The sequence below is a fragment of the Leptopilina boulardi genome, unplaced genomic scaffold (genome assembly GCF_019393585.1).
Source record: "Leptopilina boulardi isolate dan_hultmark-lab unplaced genomic scaffold, ZJU_Lbou_2.1 LbouV2_278, whole genome shotgun sequence".
Classification (NCBI taxonomy): domain Eukaryota; kingdom Metazoa; phylum Arthropoda; class Insecta; order Hymenoptera; family Figitidae; genus Leptopilina; species Leptopilina boulardi.
This window is the reverse complement of record NW_026137838.1, coordinates 3,046,065-3,065,357: the sequence shown is the minus strand read 5'-3', so window position 1 is coordinate 3,065,357 and position 19,293 is coordinate 3,046,065. Positions and strand designations below refer to the sequence as shown.

At 25.6% G+C, this 19,293-nt stretch overlaps 3 protein-coding genes across 6 annotated transcripts; 1 reads left to right on the top strand and 2 right to left on the bottom strand.

Moving 5' to 3' along the window:
* Positions 1–1,409: 1,409 nt before the first annotated feature.
* Positions 1,410–5,762, top strand: LOC127281937 (U2 small nuclear ribonucleoprotein auxiliary factor 35 kDa subunit-related protein 2-like). Of its 2 annotated transcripts, none has more exons than XM_051305933.1 (5): positions 1,410–2,260; positions 3,608–3,912; positions 4,008–4,304; positions 4,393–4,620; positions 4,694–5,762. In XM_051305933.1, the coding sequence occupies exons 1-5, from the start codon at positions 2,000–2,002 to the stop codon at positions 5,508–5,510; spliced, it is 1,908 nt and encodes a 635-aa protein (XP_051161890.1). In that variant the 5' UTR covers positions 1,410–1,999; the 3' UTR covers positions 5,511–5,762. The 2 variants fall into 2 exon arrangements, with proteins under 2 accessions (XP_051161890.1, XP_051161891.1); XM_051305934.1 differs by lacking the exon at positions 1,410–2,260 and adding an exon at positions 2,904–3,015.
* On the bottom strand, positions 5,745–13,033 carry LOC127281938 (clavesin-2-like). Its single transcript, XM_051305935.1, has 7 exons — positions 12,900–13,033; positions 9,423–9,637; positions 8,082–8,241; positions 7,937–7,998; positions 7,380–7,573; positions 6,349–6,562; positions 5,745–6,235 (listed from the first exon to the last, which is right to left on the bottom strand). Exons 2-7 carry the CDS (start codon positions 9,595–9,597, stop codon positions 6,027–6,029), a joined length of 1,014 nt encoding a protein of 337 aa, XP_051161892.1. The 5' UTR covers positions 9,598–9,637; positions 12,900–13,033; the 3' UTR covers positions 5,745–6,026.
* A 3,581-nt stretch (positions 13,034–16,614) lies between these two features.
* Positions 16,615–19,276, bottom strand: LOC127281936 (uncharacterized). 3 transcript variants are annotated; one of them, XM_051305932.1, is made up of 3 exons: positions 19,137–19,276; positions 18,662–18,855; positions 16,615–18,478 (listed from the first exon to the last, which is right to left on the bottom strand). In XM_051305932.1, exons 2-3 carry the CDS (start codon positions 18,697–18,699, stop codon positions 17,116–17,118), a joined length of 1,401 nt encoding a protein of 466 aa, XP_051161889.1. In that variant the 5' UTR covers positions 18,700–18,855; positions 19,137–19,276; the 3' UTR covers positions 16,615–17,115. The 3 variants fall into 3 exon arrangements, with proteins under 3 accessions (XP_051161889.1, XP_051161888.1, XP_051161886.1); XM_051305931.1 differs by having other exon boundaries at positions 19,031–19,262; XM_051305929.1 differs by lacking the exon at positions 19,137–19,276 and adding an exon at positions 18,915–18,938.
* Between the last annotated feature and the right edge of the window lie 17 nt (positions 19,277–19,293).

Genomic DNA, 19,293 nt, shown 5'->3' with positions numbered 1-19,293 from the left:
TGGTAAAGTAAAATCAACTATAAAAAAAAATTCCAGCTTTTGTTAGGTGATCAGTTTTAGTGGAGTTGAACGCGGGCGCTTGTAGCTGAGTTCCAGTTTTAAACTATTTCCAGGCAATTTTGAATTTTGTTAGATATAAATGTATTTTTTAATATCCTTTAAATAGTATTAATTTTAATTTCGCCTTATTTTAATTATTGTTTTATTATATAACTTTATTACTATATTATAATTATATTTAATATTATTATTGATTATTGATAATTGAAGTCGTACAAGTTTATTTTTATTAAAATTTTTCCTGAAATATATTAAGAACTTTTTATTCAATAGAATTTCCAAAATAACCTTGAAAAATTCGTAAATTTTAATTAAAAAATTTACTTATATTTTTATGAGTATTTAAGTTTGTCTTTAATTTAATCGAAATAAATTATTAAAATTGTACAGAATAAATCAATTATTATTTTTTTATAATTTTATTGAAAACTTGACGATTTATTGTTTAAAAATTATTTTTTCTTTTTTAACAGTTTGAATTTTAGCGCCAAAAGAATCGATACTAAGCATTAGCGCCACCTGGTGGTCGAGCGGTACAAACGTTCGAGATATCGATAGTTTCCCTACTTATCGCACTTCAGTAACTCGCGGACCACCACCGATGAAGGAGGAATCTGTATTGCTGCTTCGAAACTTTTTCAACGTTCTTTTGAGAAATTTGTTTTGTTATAGAGTGAAAAGTGTATAGTGACAATGAAAAAGAAAAGATTGTTGTGATTTTATTATTCGTTAAAATGTGATTAATAGTGAAGTGTGCTTCCAATCAAAAATCAATTAAAAGAAGAACTTTGATTTTTGTGTGAAACCGGGCATTTGGTGCCTCGTGGTGCGTGTTGTTGATTCGCGAAGTAAAACAATTTTTTTTGGAAAGTGTAGTGAAAAACGGAAGTTACATTAATATGATCTCTAGTGGGGTAAATAGTGTTGATTAATACTGCAACAGTGCTATGGGATTTTTCTTAATTGAAGAATGATGTGAAAACAAAATTACCGCCATATTACTGTGCACCAGGATGGAGATCATGAACAGTTCAAGACGAATAGAGAGGAATTGTCCGAATAAGGAAGGAATTAACGATCGGTGAGTAATTTTTTTTCTTTTTAAACAATATTGGAAAAAATAAATTAATGTCATCTCCCCTCGAAATGTTTAAATTAGAGGTAGTTTTACTGTAATTTTGTTCAAAAATTATAGTTTATACAGTATATTACGTAGATACAGTGATTTACGTATATCTACGTAATGGTTAAATCTCCGAAATGTGACATTTTTTTGCCAAAGAAACGTGGACAAGTTAATGCCGCCTTAATGTTATGAACTAAGCTGAATTAAACCCCTTCTCCGCATCTTTTGGATAAAGTTTTTTGCAAGTTTTTCGTTGTTATTTATTGTGTATGGTTGAATATCTTTTTTTATTCAAGTATATAAACGTTTTAGCAACGTTTCACGAATTTTACTTGATTTTTTAATCTTTGGTTATCTTCAGTTATTAAAATGATTAATTCTCAGTGAAACAATAACAGAAGACAACGGTGATGTTTTCAATCCTTTTTTTATAACAATGGTTATTCTCTGAATATTCCCACTTTTAAACAATATTATTGTTTATACAATAACAAGTTTTAATTTTAAGCAAGAATTCCGGTATGTATTTTTAAAGAATTCGTAAAAAGTACAAAATTTATAAACAAAAGTGTGTTTTGTTGTTATTCGATTTAATCGTATGGACCTATATAAAATAACTTCCATGTTAAATTTAGTATTAAAAGAAATTAAAATTGGAGAATTTTATTCTTAACTAGTTTTTTATTAATATGGCGGTTAGTCGGAAAACACGTGTAGTCAACTGCGAACGTAACGTAGTTAATTGGCAGAATGATCGAAATTGTCAATTAAAAAGAATTGTGAAGAGATTTTTTATGGTGGAAATGTATAGTTATGGATATTAGTGTTAATAATAGTGAGAAAAAAGAAAGTCATAAAGAATGGAGACGAAAAGTAAAAAAGGAACGACGAAGACGTCTTCGTCGTAGAGCTGCTCAGGAACGTGACGCCGACGCTGAACGTCTGAGGGCGGCACTTGAAAAAACCGCGGAATATTCAAATTGGATTAAAGAACAAGAAGAAAAAGAAAAACAAGAGGAAATTATCAGGGAACAGGAACAAATTCAAAAAGAACATGAGTGGTGGGAAAAAGAGGTTAGAATAATTTTTTTTGTTTTAATTAATCTTTAATAATTTTTATTATTACGAACTTAATGATAAATATTATAACAGCGTTTAAAAATTTTTAATTTTGTTTATTCAATTTAAAAAATATTCAAATAATTAATTATTACTGTCAAATCACGTAGGTAAAAAACTTAGGCTCTTGACCTCTTGGAAGTGTGAAGTAAATAATAAATATTAATAAATAAAAGATTTAACAAACCATGAGGCAATTGACCTACAGGGTTTATAGTCTATAGGGGCTTTTGAATAATTGTTAGAATCTATAAGTCCTTCTGGAAATGTGGATATAAGAGAACATTATATAGTATTTTATTGATTATAACAAAACCATCATCCCATCGACTATTATACATCGAGGTTTATTCAAGTTTACACAACTGTCAACTACAGTAGTATAGAAACTTTGCAGAATTTCACAACTTTTGATTTTCATTTTAATTAAGTTTAGTTATTTATTAAAATTATTTTACACAATAATTTATTACTTTTTTTTTTAAAAGTGTCATTTTCCGATTTATTTTTCTAAATTGTTTATATTTATTTCTTTAATTAAACAATCTGACAAATGCTTTATCATTTGTTTAAAAAATTGTTATAATATATTAATTCATTTGTTTGTGAACTTGAAAATACAACACGTGTATGAAGTCTTTTAAAATTTTTGAATTATGATTTCAAGTAGTGATACAGTATGTGCACCAAAACCACCGGATTATTTTATTGTAAGTTTTTAATAGAACCTTGTGATTTGACATTAAGAATTATTTAAAAAAAAAAGAATCTAAAAATTATACATACTTCTTGATATAATTTATAACCTTTTTTTTTAATAATTTTTTTAATTTTAATTACTTTTTTCAATTGGTAAATTATAATTATTAAGGTTTTTTATTTTATCTATTTTTTTAAAATAATATCTTACTAATATTGTGTTTAATTGAAGATAATGTTGATGCTATAAAAAGTATCTAAAGGTGGATGACCTGAGTCAATAACATAAGTTAATGTCGATATTTGGAGTATTTTAAAAAAATTTATTTTTTATTAGTTTTTTTTTTTTTTTTTTATTGGAATGTATTTCTATATAAAAGTATTTTAAACTGTAATTCTCTTTTTTTTTGAAAGTTATCTTATCTGTGAAATTCTTCAACAATGATAGAATTTTTGTAAATAATTATTTAACTCGATATAAAAAAGATTTTATTATGGTATTTTTTTAATATATGGTAATTTAAAAAAAATATTTGACAAAATCTTTTTTTGCTTGATGTATTAAATTTATATTATTAATTTTTGAAATTTTTCTATTTATAGTTGAGAGCTCAGGAGGAATGGAGAGCTCTACAAGAACGAAGAGAAAAAGCACGACAAGAACAATTAGAACAAGAAGAAATGATTCGAAAGGAATACGAGACGAAGCAAGAGGCACAGCGGCGAAAAGTAGAGGAAGAAAAACGTCGAATAGAAAAGGAACTTAAGAGACAGGAAGAAGTACAACAGCAAATAAATGATTACATTGATAATGGAGCAAAGACTCCAGAATTTTTGCGCACAATCACAGAAACACAATCTAAAACTGCGGAAATTTGTCAATTCTTCACGAAAACTGGATCCTGCAGGTATTTATAATTTTTTAATTAATTATAATTTTTTTTTTATTGCATTAGTAATTTTATTATTTTATTTATAATATTTATAATATTTATAATTTCAGATATGGCGATGTCTGTTCAAGAAATCATCAAAAAGTTGGTCTCAGTAAAGTGATTTTAATTCCTGGATTTTATTCTCACTATTCATTGGAAAATAATCCAGCCGACGGTGATAATGATTCGTTTCTTGAAGTTGATCGTTCTGAATTGCGAAAACATTTTGAAGAATTCTACAAAGACGTTGTTCCTGAGCTTGAAAGTTTTGGTAAAATTAAAACATTAAAATTTTGTCGAAATTCAGAGGCTCATCTACGTGGGAATCTTTATGTGGAATATTTTACTGAACGAGATGCTGCAAGGTAAACAATTTTTTAATAAATATAATATAATTAAGTTGAAATAAAAAAAAAAAATTATCATTTCTAAATAAATTGATATTGTTTTTAGAGCGGTTCGAAAATTAAAAGGCCGATGGTTTGCACGACGACAAATTCATTGTGAATTCACTGGTATTAAATCATGGAGAACTGCGATTTGTGGAATGGCGAGATGTCCGAAGGGCAGATTTTGCAATTTTTTACATGTCTTTAGAAATCCTAATAACGAATACGATGTTAAGAGTCCACCGAGATGGGTAAAGAGACTTGACGAAAGTAGTCGAAGAAGCGAAAGCAGGTAAATATTTTAATCATTTAAATGCCGTTTTGATGAATAGTTTGTAAAATTTCTAAATTACGTTTTCTTTAAGGCACAAATCGAATTGGGATGATTCGGTACGTGGCGATATGGATAATAATAGTCGAAACTGGAGATGGGATTCACCAGATCCAGAACCAGATCACAAGGATGGTCGTCGTCGTTATTCGGATGATCGTTATCAAAATTCGAAAAGAAATAATTATCCGTCTTCCAGCAGATTTCGTAATCATCACAATGACAGTAAAGTGAATCGTGATTATGATGATACATCGGATGAGGAATATTATTCGAAACATTATAAAAATTCAAGTAGACGTTCAAGTCGTTATGATGATGAACATAGAAATGGAAATGGTAATTCGAGGCATCGACGATCCGATCATAGGAGATATTCAAAAAGTCATCGTTCACGTAGTGATCGTAGCCGACACAGAAAACGAAGTCACGATCGAGAAAGATCAAAAGAAGAACATCGTAGTTCACGAAAAAAAGCGAAACGTTCGCGTAATATAGAAACAAATGATGATTACGTGAAAGATTCAAAATCTAATGATACTAAAGAACAAATTGAATCAAAATGGGACGATGATGTTAGTATCGTAAAAGACAAATCAATGAATGATTCATCGTCGAATTCATCGAGTTCACCCGCTTCGTCAACATCAAATTCTTCAAATTCAAGCGATAATAACGATGATGAACCCGAAATTGTTGAAAAATTAGAATTAAAATCAATTTCAAATGAAAAAATTGTGAAATCAAATCCAAAGGAACAATTAAAAATGAAGTCAATTGAACAAAAAGTCACTGTTCCAGAATATTATGAATGGGATACAACAGAATCGGAGGACGATGAGAAAAAATAGTTTAATAATTTCTAATTGTAAACTCAGTGAAATGATTAATTTACGCATTTATAAAGTATTTTTTATAAAATGAAGAAGAAACAAAAAAAAAAAAAACTGTTTTCCACGGAATGTTATTGATAAAATGAAAAAAATTGTATAGTTCTTAATGTAGGTTAATTAGAAGTTTAAAGAGTGATCAAAAAAAAAGGAAGAGAGAAGAAAGAAAATAAATCGAGGAAAATAAAATCTTGATTATATTTAATCTAAAAATATTTATATATATATTTATTTTGATAAAACACACTGTACAAACTTGAACTACAAGGTGCGATTATATGAAAAATAGAATTTTCTTATTTTTTTAAAGAAAATAGTATATAAGTGAATGTATAAAAAAAGGATAATCATTTTTAATGGGAATGTAGGAAAAGATGATCTTATTTATATCTAAAGATGATTTGATCATGAATAGATCATTATCTTACATTTTAATATGATATTTTATAAATTAGATGTTTCTTTTTTTTTGAAACATTAATCAACTTCTAATTTTCGGAATGAGCCACTAATTCCGTGAATTGTTGGATCTCCATTGGATGATGCGGAGAAACAATTCATTCCTTGTTTTAAAGCTGACACTGCACCTTCTCTTGCCTTTTCCGAATATAATTCCATGCGCACTCGCATCTTATCGTTATTGAGAAGCATTGGTCGAATTGCAAGCAATTCCTTTCGCCATAGATCTGCGCAAAAAAAAAACTTTTTGTAACTGAGGGAGATGAATGATTTTTATTTTATTTATATTTCCAATATTGATAACTTTTTTTTTAAATTTAATAGTAAATAAGCGAATTACCAATCATTTCTTTCATTGGCATGGTACCACCGTATTCTTTTGGTAGCATACTAGTGTCCATTTTATTATTTTTCGCATCTTCAAGGCTAGTGTAAATTTTAACTCGACTTTTAATCTTTTCGGAAATCAGAGACATTCCAAAATCCAAGGCAAACTTGAGCGAAGGATGAGCATTAATTGCGTGAACTTCTTTGTGTCTCATTGGGACGGTTCGCTAGACGAAAAATAAAATATTTTTTTTTAGTTTTAATAATATAGAAAAAAATAAATGAAAAATTTTTATGTGCATTTTTTTTAAATTTTTATTCTTTTTTTTTTTTTTTGCAGCTGATGGATATTTTGCAAAGATGAAATTTATCTTTGCGCGGGACCATGAGGTGAAAGACGACAACCGGTTTCACGTGGTCTTTGGCGAGCCTCTAAAAGAAATATTATGAAATAATTTATTACGTGAGTGGCCTTGGAAGTTGCACTCCGCGGAATAAAAGAGGACAAAATCTTTCCTGGGTCAACGAAAACGAACTTTATATCCAGTGAGACCTAGATTTTAAATCGATGAGAGAAAGAGAAAGAGTGGATAAAAAAAAATTATTTTTTTTTCTGATAAAAACTGGATATGTTAATCACATATAATCCATTTGAAGGAATAAATATCATATAGGATTTGAGGTGTTTATTACTATTTACTTTGAAATTAATATTTCTTGCAAAATATTCAAATTTTTGCCTAATGGATTAATATTTAAAAATTTGAAATTTATAAAATGCAAACTACTTCTGAATTAACAGAGCGAAAATTTAATATTAGAATAATTAAAATATCTTTATTTATTATTAATAAAAATTTTAATTTTTAAAATTAAATTGATTATATCAATGTTTTTAATACTGAAATAGTAAATAAAAATATTAAATTTGAGATCTCGATAATATATTTTTTATAACTTTAATTATAATTTAAAGTTGTAGAAATTTAATAATTATTTATTTCTAATTGCTTTTTTTCTGTATAGGAAAATGGATTGTCTTACTTCGCCATTTTTGACGATACGAACTGCTTCTTTTGGAGTGAAGAGAGTTAAATGAGGAAAGCTGACACCTGCACCATCTGCGAAATGAACGAAGCCACGGACCTGACTTTCCTCATCTTCCATCAGCGATTCATAAGTGATCCCGTGAATTTTACACATGTCGGCATTTGAATATTTATACGGATCAAATACTCCTAAAGGACAAATGGTATGCTTTTCAAATATATCCTAGATTTATAATTTAAGACGTGAGAGAACAAATTTTACATAATTAACATAACAGTAACGAAAAATTATTAAAATTAATAATAGTGTTATATATATATATATATATATATATATATATATATAATTTGAATTCAAAATTTAAAAAAAAATTTCAGTATAATTTTTTCTCTCATATCTTTGATAGTCAGCGTTAAGATATTTAAACAGATTTAATTTCTTTTTTTTTTGGTATTCAATTCAAAGTTAATTATTTAAAATTTTTATCAGTGCTTTTAATTTTTGGGTGCTGTTTTTTTTCTGCATTTTCAATCGTAACGCTGATTTTTTACCGGGTCTAGCGACAATCACACGACGGCCCTTAACATCTCGACCAGGAACCGCGAAAAGATATCTAAAGAGTTAAGAAATGATTAGTTATATTTTTAATGTGATTGTTTTTTTTTTATTAATATTTTGTTTTTCTTTAAATCTTACCCGAGAGAAAGTAATTCTTCCATTGTTGGTTCAGTAATGTCCAAATGATTAAATGCTGGATGATAAACTTGACGTAATAAAAGATACCTTTCAATTGCCTCTTGGCTCATGGGTACGTTAAATTTTTTGCATCGCAGAAATCTTAGGAAAAATCGACCATCTGAAATTTTGAAAATTCTCATTTCTCCCTTAATTAATATTTTTAAAAAATTAATTTTTCTAATTGATTATTATTTTTAATACTTAATCATTTTGAATTCAATTCAATTTTATAAATGACTTGCATTAATTAATTTTAAAAGTAGAAAAAATATTACAACGAAAAATAATTGAATTTTACAAAAATTTATTTCAAGTTTATCTATGAAAATTCATGATGTGAAATCTGTGCCATTTACATTCGCCAAATGTCATGTATTCCCTTCTAATGTTCATGTTGCAATGTTTTCGATCCTTTTATCTCATGCAATTCGAAAATTCATATTTATTCACCGTACAGTTTTTTTGAAAATATATAAATACTCTAATTTATAAATTTAAAAATTCTATTATTGACATTAACTTTTTATAGTATATTTTTATAATAAAATATTTTTTTCACTAATACATTAAAAAAATTATTTAAATTTTTTTGAAAATGAAATTCGAATTTAATTTTATTTTCACTTATTTAAATTGATCTCTAAAGGAGATGAAAATAATTTCTAGATACCAGAAGTGCAATCGAAAGTAACCTTGAATGTCGTAATCGTGAATGAGCGATGTTTTAAACTCCTCAGACTCTTTTTTACCTTGAAACCTCGCCTTTCTTGTAATCAATTTTGAAGATTTTTAATAATGACTCATCTCAAATCACATTTTACAATTCGCAGAAAAATAGAAACATTTCTAAATTTTTTTGTTTTTGTTTTAATTAAAATTAGAATTTTAAAAAATGAATTGAAAACTTTTTTTATTCTAATTTTGCTTTGCTATTTATTATAAATAGTGGTAGTTATTTAATTAATTGCTCTCCACTAATTAGACTTTCCCTATATAACTTAATAAACCAATTTCTCGAAATTATGTCACAAAATTAATTGGTTGTAACAAAAATTGTAAATGAGAATGTAAATTGGATTGTTTTTTTTTTATTATTATTATTATGTAATGAGAATAATTTTAGAAGAAAAAAAAAAATTTTCTTATAGTCAATTTGAAATTTTGTAACATAATTTGAAATTGCTTAGCCACCTATTGATTATGACAAAACTTGTCAGAAATCCCTAAGACTTATATAATACGTCTCATATAAAGTTACACAATTTGATTATAATTTAGAATTTATGTGTAGAACCTCACCCATTCGGGAATTTTCAATCCTTGGATTAAGTTTTACCCAGTTTCTAATTTGCTCCAAAGCCTGATCCCTTGTGTTTTTGTCCTCGCGAAGTTCATCTTTGGCCATTTTTTGTGTCTCCTTTGACAATGGACACTCGTAATCATCTTCCTCGGTTGCCCATTCGACGCCACCCATTTTTTTTTCTTTATTTTTTGTTTCACACTGGAATTTTAGTCTGAAATATAATATTTATTATTTTTATTTCATATTTTCTGTTTCTAGGTTGGTTGCAAATCAGGATAATTGTTTTTCTCATAATCGTATTTTTCGCTCTAAATTGAAAATATAAAAATCAGGATTTTACACTTATTAGATTAATTTTATATTTTTTGTTGAAATTTATTGGTTCAACTTGAATGAATAATTTGTTTGACATTTAAGACTAATTAATGAAAAAATAATTTAAACAAATTTTTTTTTATAAAGAGAAACTAAATATATAAAGTTAATGAGAAGCAGTAGTTATTAAATTTCAACTAGCATTTAATGTGTGTTTCTGAATAATTTAATAACGATAAAAATCAACTTGGAATTAAGGAAATTAATTTCACTTTCGTTTTCAGGGCAGCTGTGGATAAAATCGACCTGGTGACCTAATTTCTTGATTCCAATACCACATATATATATATATATATATATATATTGAATATGAGACGTTGCTCGCATTTTCTAGAGATCTGGTAAATATATTATACAGAATTACTTAATACGTAGTCATAATGTTGCATCATACACTAATATAATCGCTGGACCAAAAGTAAGTGTGCTTATGATATAACAAATAATACGCGAGGCACACACAAACATTTATGATTCAAACTATATATATATTTGTGTGGGAAACGATCTCATACACGTGTGTGAGTGTTTTGCAACAACTTTCTCCAATTGCATAAGAGGCTGGTTGGGTTGTTAACCCACCTTTGTTTCTTCTCTTTGCGCCTCTCACGATTTTAACAATGAAAACGACGATCGCACGCTCATGACCCCAAAAAATCTAATGAACTGGAACGCTATTTAAATTTTACCGAATTTTTTTTATTCTTTTTTGCTTAGGAATTTTTATCGAATTTCAGTTTTTGTTATTCGATAATAATTTTTTTTTACAAATTCTTTATGTGAGAATTGTCTGGTTTTTTGTAACAACTTTTTAAAATTAGATCGATAAATTATAAAGTCTAATCTTTTTTTCTAATCTAGATATTTACATTTTATTTACAAGAGGAGGGGGAAAAAAAATCTAGTTTTTTTTTTTGATGAATTTTCTAGACATCTTGTGAAAAAAAATTTTCTAAACTAGTCAAACATTTACGTTTGATATTTCAAGTTTCTTGTTTACATTCTATTTTTTCAGTTCAAAATATAAAAAACAAAACTAGTTCATTAATTTTTGCACAGGATAATAAAAATATTTTTCTTTGTGGACAAATTATGTATTGCTTCACAATGGGCGAAAGAAATATTTTATTGCATACATTTTGCAATTTTTCCAAGAAGGAAGAGGAAAAAAAAATTAGTGCAGTAAAATACTGTTAATTAGAATGGAAATTAATGATTTTGAAATTTGCAAAAAAAAAAATTGAAGAATTTCGATTATTCCGCAAGTAATGGAGAATTTTTCGTATTATTAATAAATTCTTGTTAATTATAGTTCCTGTGGTGGATAGTTTTTTTTTCTAGTTGAAATTGTTGGTAAATATATTTTTTTGCATTTCCAATTGTTGGTAGTTACAATTTTCAATAATTATTCGTTGTTTCTTTGTTGGTATAGAATGAAAAAATTGTTGGTAGTTTTAATTATTTCAATTTATTTTTTATTTTTTTCTTGAATGTAAAAATTTTCTTAGGAGAAATGAAGAAGTTATTGTTAAATTTATGAAATTCTATTACACACAGATCTTTTAGCCTTGAACGATTCGTTACGAGAATTTAATGAAACTTCTAAAATAAGATTTAATTTTATATTTTGACCCTGATTAGTTATTGGATGTTGAATAATATTTAAAGAGTTGTAAACTTCATGGAATTAAACGTAGACTGCTAAATAGTACACAGTCTATAAAACAGGCTTTCAGGTTAATAGGTGTAGAATACGTATATGTACGAATACTATTCTTCCGCATAGAAAGCAATAGTTATCATGTTTCTGCGTTCATGAGATGTCAATCGTCTATCGTTTGGTATTATGTCTGCTCGCGTAATCCTTTTATAATACTTGACATAACTGTAATTATGGAACTTGAAATTGCAAAGTAGTTTTTGATTATGGTTTCAATTTTCCTTTCTTTAAATATGGAAAAGAGAGACATCCCTTATTATTACATTATTACTTATTATGCAAGTTTTATCATCAAATTACTATATTAAAAAAAAGAAAGCCATAAATTACAATAAAAAAAACAAATTACCAAAAAAATAAAGAAAATGGCAAATATAAAATAAAAAAATAAATGTAGGAAAAGTGAAAAAAAAATTCTTTGTTAATCTAATTATTATTTTTCCTCTTTGGTTTAAAGTAAAAATTAATAAATTTTTTTTTCTCCTTTTTGATAGAAAATTATTTTTTGAGACTCACCAATTGACAATTTGACTTTGACCTACAATGAATTGTGAATATTAATAGTTTTTTTTTTTGACATTGAATTAAATTTGCCATTGAGGTGTTCTTCTCGTCATATTCGGCGTTCGTATTATGAAAATCAAAGAGATTCTGTATTTGGAATATTAAACATTCTACCGCGCCTATTTACTTTTTATTTCTATATTGAAGAACTAGTTTGTTTGCCTTCGCTGGAAAAACATTCTTACGTCAAATGCAAAGAGGAAGAAAAAAAAAGTTTAAAGAAATTCTAATTAAAGTATTAAAAGAAAATTGATTTAATTAATTATTTAAATAAATAAATTTCGAAAAGAAAAAAGTTAGAAATTTAAATTATAAAATTTTTTTAAATATTTGCTGTCGAATTTATTTTTTGTTTGTTTAATATTAAAGACGAGATTCCTGGTCTCGACAATGAAGTAGACATAAAACGAAAAATTAGAAATAATAAACAAAAAAATCGAGATAAAAACCGGTCTTTATTGACAAGGGAATTTAAAAATAAATTTTATATAATTTAAATGCAGGTAAAGTTTGATTTTTTTTTTTGACTAAACAAAGACAATATTTTTTTTGCCCTGCATTGGTATATATCCTTTCACTTTCTCTTTAGTTTATCATCGCGAATGAATTTATAGATTATAAATATATTGAAAACAAAGCACAATTTTTTATTTACGATTTATTATTAATTTACACGATTTATTGTTTTAACACACTATTTGGTTTTTCCAATTTTTTGTCACACATTCTTTTACAGAAATTAATTTTTATTTTTTGAAAAAGAATTTTTTTTGCTTGTTTACTATTATATTGAATTGTAATATGCAAAACGTACCCCCTAAAGCGAAGTCTTCGTCCGCGACACTATTCAACGACTGACCCCCTTCACAAGTACTGGGCCCACTTTTATAATTTCCGTCAGGAGTATGCGTATCTTTCTCCACTCTCTTATAATCCATCTTGACCTGCAAGATGGCTAGTCTTTCGATAAGGTGGTCCCTGACTTACTAATCATAGTCTCAATGATAAAAACAAAAGATTCCTCATCCTGAATTCATCTTTGAAGGACAATATTATGTCTTCAAGGAGGGTCAATAATCGCAAAAAAAAAAATTATTTTGCAATAATTGCTATTTCGAGATTTTTAAATTTCTTCTTCTTCTTCTTTTTATTCCCAATTGTTGGTTATTTTAATTAATAATTATTGCAGTCTTTTGTATAAATTACAATTTTTTATTTTTTTGTTGGTAAAAATTTTTTTAGTTTAGTTTTTTGTGAATTTTCATTTAGTTGGTTTTTCAAAATATTGGTAGATTTCGTTATTAGTGGTTCGAATTATTATTTTTGATATACATTAATTTCTTATAGTTCAATAGAAAAAAAGTAAATAAAATATAATTATTAAATTAAATAATTCTGATAAAAATAATTAAATCTCTAAATTGAAATAAATTAATTAATTAAATTAAATTTTGATAAATAAATAATATTAAAAAAAATATGGAAATAAAATTAATTAAGTTTTTAAGTTCCATTTTAGTAATTGATAAACATACACGTGGAAAATATGTAGTTTACGTGGAAATGTAAAAAAAAAAAAGATTTCTTGTAACTTATTAATACAGTTTTAATTAATATGGACTTTTTTTAACTTCAATTTATCTTATTAGATATACAAAGGAATAACAATGTTGATTGATTTAATATTTAAATAACTACATAAACTTAAGATGTAATACGCAAATTTCAACCTTTGTTACATCATTAAATAAAAGTTTAATACTTTTTCCTTTATAGTTAAAAAAAACATACTTTTTTCGTACATAATTTTATATTCAATTTAATTATTTAAATTCAGTAGTGTCAAATTTAGAAAAAAAAATTAAATATTTTAAAATTTAAATGTCAAAATAAATACAAAAAAAAGTTAATTATAAAATAAAACAATAAAATATTTTATAATATATTAATTTGAAAAAAAAAATATATAACGAACAAAAAAAATTCCAAACTGTGAAAATATATTGATAACTAAAATTTTGCAATCGATTGTTTTAAAATAAACGAAACAATCACATATTTAAAATTTACAGTCTGTCTCTTTTAAAGTTTTTTGCTAAAGAATTTATGGGCGATTTTTTTTTCAACATTCGACAAAATTTCAACATTATATATTGTTTAAAAATTGTGAGAGAAAGTTATAATGTAGAGGACAATAAAAGTCTTTGGTTTAGAGAAGTTCTTGAAGATTTGTTTTTTAACGTAGTTTACACGTAATTGGAGAAACGAACATGACTCACGGGCACGCATGGAAGACCATTGTATAAATTCTCTAAGATTGAAAAAAAAAAATTTCTTGTTCTTTGCAAAAATGAGCTCTGAAAGTTTGAAAAAAAACCAAGAGACTATAAATTAGACACGAGGCCTGACATAAGCGCATAAAATAGCATCAAAAAATTTGTATTTCACTGCAAAAAAAAAGAAAACAAAAAAACTAATACATAGTCAAGAAAGCACAATATTAATTTTTTTTTGTCATATATCTATGACAAAGTCGGAAATTATTTTCTATACAATATTTAACATTTTAAAAGAGTTGAAGTAAAAGAAAAAAGAAACCACAATATCGTCAGGAATATTTTATTTTTATAAATATTTATTCAAATTGCCATGAGATGAAAAAAAAATTCTAGTTAAATGGAATGCAAGCTTTCATCTATTTTTCATAACGAATATGTTTGATGTTGAATAACCGCGTAAAGATTCAGACATTAAGAAATCTCATCCTACTGAGATCATTTCAGATTAGGCCCTTTCATAAATTATTAAACTTGTTTCTAAACATTGGAGAAATGTATTATATTTCAATACAACTTATCATAATTCAAATTATAGAATCTCTACCTTGAAAAAATATATCAAAGAAATTGAAATGTAACTTTCAATTTCATTTTTGATACACATAATATTATTTCATTATCTAATCGACAATATATTTTTAAAAAATTAAAATTCGATTTTTCCTTTTTTAAATTAATTTAAAATATTTTTTATAACTATTTTTATATTATATTACTATTAATTATCTAATCATTTATTTTTTAATTTAAACAATTTAAAATATAATTTTTTGGTATAAAAAAATAAAGAACATTTTAAATTAAATATTAATAAATAATTTTATAATTCAATTTCTCCTTGTATCAAATTATATAAAAAAAATATCAATCATCAAATTCTAACACGATATAAATTCACTGATATCGTTAAAAAGTTCAGTACTGTGCACCGCTTCGATTTGTTTCATATATAGGTATATAAATATTCTAAATGAAAATTTATTTTTCTATTTAATTTCACTTCAAGTGAAAAATGCTAAATGTATTACATTACAGTAGGGAATATATTACTTAATAATTATGAAATTGAACGTTGAAAAAAAAAAATTATATTGTATGAATTCACTTGCGCAAGAAATCGTATATATGCGATAATAACATTTTATGTAAGAATTTTACACTATTAGATTAAGCACGTGTATAATAGATTCTTCATCGAAAGTGGAATACTTGTAAATCAAGTGTATTTATATATTTTTCAATCAAGTATATATATATATGAAGAGCACTAAAGAAAGAAAACTTGAATTTATCGTCATAGATTTAATTTCCTCTTTCTAACTATTATTTTACAATGCAAAAAAAAATAAATTAAGGCACGAAAATTATTTCTTTCGCAAAGCTGCAATTTATATTTAACTAGATTTTTTTTTCATTTCACAAAATTAAATTTAGAGAATTTTTTAATCGTAAATGGCAAATTAAAAAAATTGATTAATAATAATTTTCTTTTACATTTTCAAAATTGAAAAAATTTCTTTAGAAGCAAAATATTGACTAAATGATTTTTTTCTTTTCTTTTCACGTAATTTAATCGTATTTGCAATGGGGATATTCGATATAATTTGAAATAACAGAATTTTTTTTATCAAAAAAAAAAAAAAAATAACGAGACGATCTGAAAGTTAGAAAGAATATTTGACCCAGTAAAGGAGAGAGTATCTAGAATTCTATTCTTGTTGGTTCTTTTGACTTTGCATAACCGTAACAATTTTGTTACGATGTTTGACACGCAATATCAAATCAACTCCTGGGTGCTTATAAATAATAAGAAAGTGAAATACGATTAATAGCGCTGCAAAGTTAAAGTGTGCAAATTGTTACTTTGTCAGCGAGATAATTTGACTCAAATTAACTGAAGTTTGAAATAATTTTTTCTTATTATTGAATGCACAAAAATTAAAATGAATCGAAAAAATATTTTAAAAATAAAATAATAAAACAAATAAAACTTTAATCTAATTTATGGTTGTTTAAAAAAAAAATAATGTGTAATAATTCTAAATAACTAGTGATTTAAATTAAAAAAAAAAAAACAAATTTCGTAAATTACTATCTATGCCTTAATCAACGCGGAAGAGAAATTCTAGCTTTGTACAATTTTATTATTGATATAAAATCAGGATAAAGAAATAATCCGAATCTAAAAAGTTACGTAGTAATTAGAAATTATTTTCTTTTTTTTATCATTAACTCGTGGGATTTTTCATCCAGAATACAAATATTATAATATTAATAGCATGTTACAACAGTCTTAATAGGTTTATAAAAAAAAAACGACGACGATTCAAAAATGCACAAATATACATTTTCGTAAAAAAAATAAAATATTTGTGTAATTTTAAATATATAATATAAAAATACTAACTTTTTCTAACCGTTATTTATTATTTTTTTTTCTAAATATAGGAATGTATCACGATAGTGATTATTTACACTGAGAAAAATTAATTAGAGAAAAATAATTTAGATGATTGAAAAGAGAAAAAAAAATTAATAAAAATACCTATCAAAAATTGATTTAAAGGTATATTTTATTAATTTTCCAATATCTTTCTATATTAGTTAAATGAAATTTTGAATTTCTTGAAATTTGTCTAATTTTGAAGAGAATTTTTTTTTTTTTTTTTATTTCTAAATCACAGTTTTTTTTCAGTCAATGACTTTTCCAAAGAGTTGAACTTTTGAATATGCTCCCTTGCAACCACTATTCGATATCAATAAATGTTCCTTTAATTGATTAAAGTCTTCATTGGTGACTTTTAAATGTGATTCATTAATTGCATCTTTTATACATTTCACAATTGATTCTTCTCCAAGTGGTTCAAATATTATTGATTTTATTTCCACGTTCTCTTTTTTGAATGTATTTTCAATATTTTTTGCACTTCCTTCTAAATCTAAACTACGTCTGAGATAATTGTCGGTAACTTGTGTGTTAAATAATGCAAGAATTAATACACAAAGATTTGATGCACGTTTTTTCAATGAATAAGCAAAATATGCTGCATCTGAAATATCATCATTTCCTAAATTTTCCAAAACAATAATATTGCATCGACAAATTGAAAGTTTTGAATAAGCTTCACCAATTTTATTATAAATTGTTGGGAAATATTCAAATTTATAATAATTATTTGGCAATGAATCTTTTATAATATTTGCCACGTGAGTTTTTCCCACACCCGTTCCACCGATAAATGTGATAATTTTAAAATTTGAATTATCCAATTTGAAAAATTCAACAATATCCATAATTGCTTTATTTTGTCCGTGAACAAATTTTGGAAGATTTTCCGTGACATTTGTAAAATTAAATGTTGGATTAAAAAACATTGTACTTGTTTCTGGTTGATTGAAAATTGCCGATATCAAAATAACCAAAACAGGAAGTAGTAGAAAGAAAATAATTTGCCAACAAGAACAACTGTAAATTGGTTTCTGTTTCTTTTCTTGCATTAATGGACGTAGTTTTCTCTTTCCTTTCTCAAGTTCCTGTTTTACGTCGATTATTTCTTTGGAAACTGAATTCCTAATAGCGGGAATTGGTTTCGTTATGTTTAAATTTTCCTTTACATCATTTATTTCATTTTGTTTGAATGTAAATTGTCCAAATGATCGACTTACATTTAAGGAAGTTGTTTCGTCTTCGGATAAATTTGAAACAGGAGTGATACTAGAACGACTTGATCTCGCAAGTTTCGATGGTGTTAATACTATCGAGGTTGTACTGTTTGTAACAAAAGTTGTCGTTGGTGTAGGTGGAAGGGGAAAAAAAGATGGAAATGATTTTTTAGGGCCGATACGAGAATATATTGGCTTTTCTGCCAATATTCCGCCAATGTTTGATTCCTCTACTTCCATGTATTCGGGGTTTTCTTCCTTCATTTTTGTTATCTTTTGAAATACTTGATTTTTAATTGCCGCAGATGCGATTAATGTTAAATTATTCTTTTGTAGATTGTCTGGTTCATTGCCTTTAGATTTTTCTTGCCATTGAGAGTCTTTTACCTGTCTAACATAAAAAATATTTAGGAGCAACTCGAAAATACAAATTAAATTTAAATATTCATAATATCAAAAAAAAATTATTTAAAATTGCAAACATAATTAGAATTTTTAAATTACAAATTGTAACAATATAAAAAAAACGATAAACATATTACTTATGATAAGAAAAAATATTTTAATTACATACCTTGAATTTAAATTTGTATCAAAGTATTCTTTCCACATGTGTGTGGTAACAATGTTTTTGCAATGTCCAGATTGATAAGATCTTTTAAATGAAAATCCTTCGGATTTAATTAATTTATGTTCAGAATCACAGTCTAGAATTTGTAATGACGCGAAATTCTTTTCAATAATATTCAAAAGCTCCTCAAATGTCTCCTGAAAAAAAATATTTATTAGACATAACCTCAAAATAATAAGACATTGATTCATCTTACTTCAGACATTTCGTTATTAAACATGATGTTATTAATTGAAAAACTGATCGTTAGATAAGTTTTGTTTTTTTTTTTTTACTTTCTTCTACTATTTAGTTACTTGATTGAATGTTTACCTTGTTTTTATTAATGAAAAGTCGAAATTGAGGAAAAACAAAAAAAGTTACTTGCTTCTAACTTCAAAATTGTTTACAATATTTATATAATTAATAATTCCCTTACAATTTAATTAATAGAAGATATTTGTTATTAAATTAAAAGTGGTTATTTTTACATATTCCACTCTAATTATAAAGAAAAACCGTTGTTTAGAAATTAGAAATTATTTTTAAAATATATTTTTAAAAAGTACTGATTTTGCTCTAGTGAGAATAAACGG